Genomic DNA, 8,515 nt, shown 5'->3' on the forward strand with positions numbered 1-8,515 from the left:
TGTGTGTGTGTGTGTGTGTGTTTGTGTGGACCCTGTGATGGCCTGGCGGCCTGTCCATGGTGTCTCCCCGCCTGCTGCCCAATGACTGCTGGGATAGGCTCCAGCATCCCTGAGAGCAGGATAAGCAGTTTGGATAATGGATGGATGATAAATGATATTTATATTCAAACGGTGTTTCACTTTTTTTACCAAGAGCAACATTGTGTGTTCATATAGTGTGTATATACATGCACGCCACGTCCCGACTGCAAGGACAAACAAAGGAAATGAGACGCTCCAAGTTACAGCCTTTTTTTTTTTAATAAACTTTATTTAACTACAGTTGGAAAGTGCTGTGCAAAATAAAGAAAACTGAATACATAAATAAAAAAAAAAATAACGAAGGTCGACCGAAACGATAAAATGAGAATGAATAATAGGTAAAGGGAAACGACCAGTGACTTTGGTAGAAGTCTAGGTTTTACCGGAAAGGCCGGACTTTAAATCGTGGTCTTTAAAGTTGGGCAAAACGACAGAACTTCATATTTTTCGACTCCCTTGCTCGAGAGTATGCACATCACGAGATTCTAGTTAATGGTTATGTCAACGGAAAGGAGGTTTGAGAGCAAGATCATCTGTGTTAGACATAGTTTTAAATACCGTCATTACAGATTAACAACTGTTGGGGGGGGGGGCTACAGTTAGAATTCAAAGCACCAATGGTGCATTGCGCATTTTGTTACTACACAAAGTTATAAAAAGACCTGGAAAACAATCAAAAGTTGAACTGTGCATGCATTACATTTAAAAAAAACTTTTGACCAAATGCATTTGATTTTTATTTGCACCAATAGTTCACTTTTTTTTTTTTACATGGACTTGTTAAAGCCTAACACGTGCATAATCCTGTAATATTGTGTAGGAAGATGGCATTGCTGTTTAGAAAATGCAGGTCTCCGGAGACCAGATAGTGAACTCCATCATCCGCGTTTTAAACCTCGCCCTCGGGAATAAACATGCACAGTGTTTCATGTATGATTGCTGTCGAGTCACCAGTAGTCGACCTCAGCAAAACCTGCTATATTGTCCGCGCGGAAGCCACAATTTTAATATAACAGTATAACCTTTGCAAATACATGTCAAGATGAGTCAGCACCTTCGTCCAAGAAAGTGTTTTATGTTCACATCCCCTCACACATACGCGTTCTTATCAAAGTGCTGCATTCTGGAGGAGGTGCTGTACCCGGGTGGAGGCCTCTGGTTTATAGTCTTGGTTTGTCCTCTTGTGCTGGAAGTGATATGGGAGTGGGAGGCGGCGCCTTTGTAGATATAGCTTACTCGACTATGGCTGTAAGAGAGACGGAATGTGGATTCACTGGCAAATCAAAAGCCTAAACGAATCATCAAAATTGATGCACGCTTCCCAGTGTTTGCCCATTTCCATATAAAGTACACAACTTCTTATCTGCTGTGTGACATGCACATTGTAGTTCTTGATGCCAGATGGGCCACTTAAATGCAAGAATGCTGACAACACGCGTAAAAGGCTTGAATATAGTTGCAGTAGGGAGATTTGGTTTGTTGTGTTTTTGCCCCATACGCACCTTTTGGTGACAGTGTCTGCGATGGAGAAGCAGAACATGCCTCCCCCTAGGATACAGAGGATGGAGCCGGCCCAGCCAATGAACAGAGCAGCACCCAGCTCGTACCTGGAGACGTGGAGCAAGTTAACCAACAGCAGCAATGACTTGATCTGCAGAGCCGTGTTAACAGCATGACATGATGCGTCAGAAAGGTAACTCACTTCTGGGCCACAAACATGGGGTCAAAGAACTCGGATGTTATTCGGTGTGCATAGATGGAACATGCAGAAAGCGAGCAGAGGCCTGGGGAGAAGAAGAAACCAAATATTGGGTGCGAAAGGATCGAAAGAGAGTGCTGTTACACAGATGGTTCTAGTATCACTGTGCACTTACCACTGAGGATGAAATTAACACCCGCAAAGCAGGCAATTTTGGCCTTGCTTTGGTCAGTTCCTCCAATTTTGGTGCATTTCATCCCAACAAGGGCAAAGATGGCACCAAAGAAACCCAGACAGACAGCCGCAATCATCAATCCTCTGCAAGCCTGAATGTAAGCTGGAAGAACAAAATACCGGGGTCAGCTTATTGGAGGTATATAGCTCTGTGGTTTTGTATTTCCTGTGTGCTCACACCCTCATGTCCCCATGACTTGCACAGGGTCAGCAACTGCGATAGATGAGGATAAATTTACATACAAAGCACAAAGGACAATTTGTCTGCAGTAACCGTTATTGTTTTCAAGGTGGTCATACTATGGTGATGACCGCTTTTGTGTGAGCCCTGCCATTGAGATGTGATTTAGAGGCAAATATTACCTTGGTGGTTAACCCCTGAAATTATTCAACCGTGGTGGAAACAGCCTGCAGCTCCCAGTAAATCTCATTTATTGCTTTCAAGTCCCAAGAACTAAGGCTAAACATTGACATGTTTGGAGGTGAATGAGTTGTTCCCGGGAGAGCGACTCGCTTTCGGGCTTCGACACGTCTATTAGCCCTGAAAAGTTCAGACCGGCAATGAGCTTCAACTTGAACTCTGACGAAAGTTTGAATTTGGTAAAGTGGCTGCAAATCACCCAACTCTCATCATGGGCTAGGACACGACAGATAGGCCAGTGCTACTGTCTGCATCACAAATTGGCAGGATAACCTCCACGAGGCTTACAACATGTCCCTTCTAACATTAATCAGTGTCATAATTGTGAATAATCTGACCAAAAAACCAAAAAACAAACAAACAGTAGAACACATGAACTGACTCAACACTTTAAAATGAAGCTATTTTGACAAAAATCTGTAACTCCATACAATCAGTCACCTCTCAACGACCCAGAAGATTGTTCCACTTCATCTATAATAAGAAATGAAAAAAGAAATAGAATAAAGAGCTGACCGTCCAATGCCAGCATCGAGGGAAAGTCTTTACAGTTGGAAACTCCAGTGGAGTCCGTGACGCAGGTCTTCCATAAATTGGACCAGAAGGTGGCTGTGGTGATAACGGTCCCGTCAAGAGAAGATACCTTCCAGTAGTCCGTGGGCAAGGTGGACGATATTAGCACCCATCCAGAGGTGGTCAGAACAAAAGCCAGGATCTCCGTGGCCATGCTACTCATGTCGGACGAGGTTACTCGTCTGCCGGGTCCTTGCTTTCGAGGTTGGTGGGGACCACAAGTAGGATTACAGGTTCCCCCTGCTCAGTCGAGGCTTGTTGAACAGAGAGCCAGGATTCGTCACCAGTAAGTTAAATAGATTTGCCGGGATTGATGGTCAAAGTTAATGTGTTGTGGTCTGTTATGTATTCCGTTGGGAGGGGTTTGGCCCTAAACATCAACAAGCGGTCAGTGGTCTTATATATCTTCCTCCACCCCCTAAGCTTATACGCGTCACTCTGACTCACTGTGATGGGTGATGGAGACGGCAGCAGGTAGAAGAGGGTCAAAAGTTGTGGATGTAATAAGGGTAACTTGATGATGCTGTTTCACATTGTAGGAAACAACTGCACATGCGAGTGTGTTGCGTGTGTGTGTGTGTGTGTGTGTGTTGCGTGTGTGCTGTGTCTAGTACGTGTGCATGTTAGCGTGTGTGTGTATCTGTGTGTGGTGAATCGTGCTTGTGATGCTTTTTAAAATAATCAGGTGAGGGGGCATACAGAGAACACTGACTGGAGAGTGGGAGAGTTGGGGAGGGGGACAGCGTCCGCCCTTGTCTTGTCCCCTATAATTAACTCACAAGGGGAGTGGCCGAGCGAGAAGTTTCTCAAACGGCGGAAATAGCAAGATAAAGATGACATATTAAGTGCGCATCGCTCACACCTGTCAGCTGTCTCTGGGACACGGGGGGGGGGGAGGATTTGCTGCCAAATGGTGAGTAATGCGTTAATAAAGTTAGAGATGAGGAACGACATGGGTGACACCACAAACGGCCTCTACCAACGGAAAATGGGAACAGGATACTGACGAAACACTGAGAGCGCAATGGACTCATTCAAGTTTTTCTCCACCTTTCTCTGCGTTATGAGTTGAGTTAGTGCCCCATCCTTTGGCTGCACATGGCCATGCACAGTTTCTGCTGTTACAGTACATCTGCCGCTAGATGGAACCAAAGTTCCCGAGGCACTGAGAAAAGGGAAAGGAGTTTGTCTCTCGTCTTTTGACTTCCACTCTGTGCATTGTGCACAAGGTGCTCCTTGTTTTCAAGGTTTAGTTGACCGGTGACAGGAAAAAGGAGCTATAAGTAAGATACAAAAACCTTATCAAGGCACTCTCACGTGCACTGCATTTAATAAACATCTATCTTCAGTTCAGTAATCCAGGCTAAGAAGGTGCACAGATAAAAAATGAAAAATACATTAAAGCCACGTTTATTACAAAATAGGGGCATGTTAGGGTGGCACGGTGGCACAGTGGTTAGGGCAGTCGCCTCACAGCAAGAAGGGCCTGGTTTTGAGCCTCAGGGTTGTCCAACCTTGGGGGTCGTCCCAGGTCGTCCTCTGTGTGGAGTTTGCATGTTCTCCCTGTGTCTGCGTGGGTTTCCTCCGGGTGCTCTGGTTTCCTCCCCACAGTCCGAAGACATGTAGGTCAGGTGAATCGGCTGTACTAAAAATTGCCCCTAGATATGAATGTGTGTGTGTGTGTGGGCCCTGTGTGATGGCCTGGCGGCCTGTCCAGGGTGTCTCCCCGCCTGCCGCCCAGTGACTGCTGGGATCGGCTCCAGCATCCCCGCGACCCTGAGAGCAGGATAAGCGGCTCGGATAATGGATGGATGGAGGGGCATATTAGCCGAGGAATCGACAGTGACAATTAAGGTTTGCAATCGCAGTGATAACTTACTAATCATCCACATGTAAACCGAAAGATCAGCACACACATAAGAGTTACTGGGTACCTCATTCACACTGGATACTCTCAAGGTCGCAAGGCATAAGAATTCACGGGTGTCAATCAAGAAAACAATAACAGCTTCAATCGGTTGTCATTTGATGTCACGGCAGTATCAAGTTTACAAGATCTCAAGTAGAGAACAATCCCTTACAAACACCGGGCAACAGTATGAGGATGAAGGTTCGAGTTCGCTTATATCCATCCATCCATCCATCCATTATCCGAGCCGCTTATCCTCCTCTCAGGGTCGCGGGGATGCTGAAGCCTATCCCAGCGGTCATTGGGTGGCAGGCGGGGAGACGCCCTGGAAAGACCTCCAGGCCATCACACAGGGCCAACACACACACTCGCACACATTCATACCGAGGGGCAATTGTAGTACGGCCGATTCACCCGACCTACATGTCTTTGGACTGTGCATGCAAACTCCACATGCAAACTCCACACATAGGACGACCCGAGGCAACCCCCAAGGTTGGACTACCCCGGGGCTCGAACCCAGGACCCTCTTGCTGTGAGGCGACTGCGCTAACCACTGTTCTACCGTGCTGCCGAGTTCGCTTAAATGTACCTCCATATATGTGCTTTTACTCTCAAGACACTCCAGTAAAACACCAAAGAGGGAGGCAACAGCAGCCAATTTCACACTTCCAAACAACTTCCCGTTGGATCTGCCCAGTGTGTAAAAACTTGTTACATATTGGTATATGTCGACAGGAAATGCGGTGTGTGCTTTGCCAAATGCTTCTGCTTGTGCATTTTTTTTCCTCTCTTTTTGCAAGAAGGGCTGGAAAAAGTTATTGTTGTGTAGGACTGGACGGGATTCCTCCCCTTGACTTCCAGTTTTCAATTTTACGTCTATTTAATAGAGCTGTTTGCATTCCTCTACTGGGCCTATAAAAGAACGTCTGTGAGTCAGTCACTCCCAGTTTGATATTTCCCTCAAAGGGATTACACATTTGTCAATACAAACATCTTTGCTCCCGCCTCAAACACAAATGAATATCGTCGAGTGTCCCCCCCCCCCCCGAGTTTGTTCCATGTAAAACTGTATCGTGAAATTTAAAGCAATATTCTGAAAACTGAACAATGGATTTTACTTCATTTTCTGTGAGTTCTGCCAAATGTGTGTCAATATTCATAAGTTAATCATAGAGAGAAGAACCACCTCCACCTTTAATCCTTCACAATGAATCACATGACTGTTCCCCGATGAAAGAAAACAGCCGGCCATATAAAAAAATGCAAAATTATACCTCAGATCTACCACCAAAAAGCAGTTCTGATTAGTATTTTATCTGCAGCTTTAGATATTTTCATAAAAACCTTACGCAAGAGTTGAATGGGTGTCTACAAGATCTGACATGTAGTTTGGAGCCGATGTTGTGCAGTTCACAGCCGAGACATATTTAGGGTAAGTCTACACCACGTTGCTGATAACGCCATAAATTACAGCATGAGAAAATATGCAAAACATACAATATGCATGTCTTGATGCATGCTCAATAATCCAGGTAAGAAAATCAAAGAAGGTTGAATCGGTTCATCTGGATACAATGTTTATGAAACGTATCTGTCAGTAAACATTGTATCCAGATGAACTGATTCAACCTTTGATAATAATTGTATCAGTCAATAAACATTGTATCCAGGTGAACCGATTCAGCCTTCTTTGATAATAATGGTATCTGTATCTGTATCAATACACAGTTACATAAAAGCAAATCAGACTACAATTTCAGACACTGCCCAGAATAAAAACAAACGATGGTATTTCATAAAAGATCTGTCAAATGATATGTTATTTTACAAACCCTAGACTTTGGAATCATTGAATAATAGTTGGCAGGCAACAGATTCCTCTGAAAACTGAATATATGGTGTTTTTCAGATTAACTCTTTAGACCTCGGTGGTTTGCTATCGACCATAAACACGGAGGTAGCATTACACAGCTTCAAGGCCTAAAGCTATAACATACAGAGTTTGTGCAAGCTCAAAATGAAAAACAAACAAGCTTCGACTCACCTTCTAATTTGAGGATAGTATGATGTGGTCTGCAGTGAAGGGCCCCAATGGCGTTTCCAGCACAGTTGTTCCACAGTCCCTGGAGTACCCATGTTGCTGTGATGACTGAGGATGCTCTGCTTGTGGCCCGCCACTCGTTCGACACCGTGGCACCGATGGTGGCGCCCAGCCCCGCCAGGCCACCCAAGAGAGCCAGGATCTGTACACCCGACATTTTTGTAAGTTCAAGATATATGTATAGCCTTTAAGAAGACTGAAGAAATTTTTATAAAATTGCCCCAGGCAAGCACATTACACTGTGGACATGTGTTTCAGTGAGATGATTGACTTTTGGGACATCTTGCCTTGTTTTGCTCAGTGGCTAGGGATGGACATGGGTGCACCAGAAGTAAAAGAGTAAAGGAAGCCTGGATGGACAGTTAGTTATTAAATTGGAGCGAGCAGCGTTTGAGAGGGTCCTTTCACCTTGTTTTGTCTTTTTTGTGTGTTCCAGCTTTAGCCTGGAAGTAAAGTCAAGTATCATATTAACATGAAAAATAATAAAGAAGTAGGCTAATCAGTAATCCTGAAGACTAGGGAAAGGTGACAAAGTCCAGCCATCGGTTAAATTGTTTCAGCCCACAAGATTTAGCGACAGGAAATGACAAATGACTGTCAGTTTAATTTAATTTAAGTGTGCAATATGCTTCTCATCATGTTCAGTAGTCTCTTACCACGAGTGTCCAGATCTATGGCCAGCAACAAGGAAACGTTCCACCTGATGACAAAGATGCTGATCAAATATCGAAATATATCACACAACACGTGTCTTCTTCTTATTTTGCAAGTTATCTGTTCATATGGAGCTTAGAGTTGTAATCATTTGAAAAAATAAACTAAAACATGAGCAGCTAAAGCAATCAATAATAAAGTGACTTGGTTTACAGCATAAACTATTTGATATCGTTCAGTTAATTTATATCACTTGGGCATCACATATAAGTAAGCTATTGGCTAATGTTGGGTAAACTCAAATTCACCTTTCCGTTTCATACAAACCATTAAGATTTATCAAATGTAAATAGTTAAACCATCTTAGTCATAGCTCCTTGAAGATTTGACCTTACACTGAACTTTCTAAACTTGCCCAGTTCTTCCTTGTTAACTAAGGTTGAACTGAGGCAAGACTGAGGAATGTAACTGAAAAACATGATTTGTTTTCTATGAATATGGAGGTCAGAACAGCTGAGATCTTTAGATGGAAAGATAGACGTAGATTATAGATATTGATAATGCTACACACAGAGAGAGACAGACAGATAGACAATAGATATAATGCTGTATAGATAGATACACTATATGTACAAAAGTATTGGGACACCTGGCCATTAAACCTACAGGAGCTTTTATGATGTCCCATTATAAATCCATGATAGGCATTAATATGGAGTAGCCCCCCCCCCTTGCAGCTATAACAGCTTCCACTCTTCTGGGAAGACTTTCCACAAGAATTTGAAGTGTGTCGTTGGGAATTTTTGCCCATTCACCCAGAGGAGCATTTTGTGAGGTCAG

At 43.8% G+C, this 8,515-nt stretch overlaps 1 protein-coding gene across 2 annotated transcripts; it reads right to left on the minus strand.

Moving 5' to 3' along the window:
* Window positions 1-1,170: 1,170 nt before the first annotated feature.
* cldn10b (claudin 10b) lies at window positions 1,171-3,171 on the minus strand. 2 transcript variants are annotated; one of them, XM_056289074.1, is made up of 5 exons: window positions 2,952-3,171; window positions 1,956-2,117; window positions 1,784-1,865; window positions 1,584-1,688; window positions 1,171-1,321 (listed from the first exon to the last, which is right to left on the minus strand). In XM_056289074.1, exons 1-5 carry the CDS (start codon window positions 3,169-3,171, stop codon window positions 1,171-1,173), a joined length of 720 nt encoding a protein of 239 aa, XP_056145049.1. The 2 variants fall into 2 exon arrangements, with proteins under 2 accessions (XP_056145049.1, XP_056145048.1); XM_056289073.1 differs by having other exon boundaries at window positions 1,171-1,327.
* Window positions 3,172-8,515: the final 5,344 nt, after the last annotated feature.

This window comes from Lampris incognitus, chromosome 11 (assembly GCF_029633865.1).
Source record: "Lampris incognitus isolate fLamInc1 chromosome 11, fLamInc1.hap2, whole genome shotgun sequence".
Classification (NCBI taxonomy): Eukaryota; Metazoa; Chordata; class Actinopteri; order Lampriformes; family Lampridae; genus Lampris; species Lampris incognitus.

Coding starts and splice junctions, on each gene's coding strand:
- cldn10b (XM_056289073.1), bottom strand. CDS start 3,171: ATGAGTAGCATGGCCACGGAGATCCTGGCTTTTGTTCTGACCACCTCT. Junction 2,118..2,951: donor CTCGATGCTGGCATTGGACG/GTCAGCTCTTTA, acceptor TTGTTCTTCCAG/CTTACATTCAGGCTTGCAGA. Junction 1,328..1,583: donor GCAGACACTGTCACCAAAAG/GTGCGTATGGGG, acceptor TCTCTCTTACAG/CCATAGTCGAGTAAGCTATA.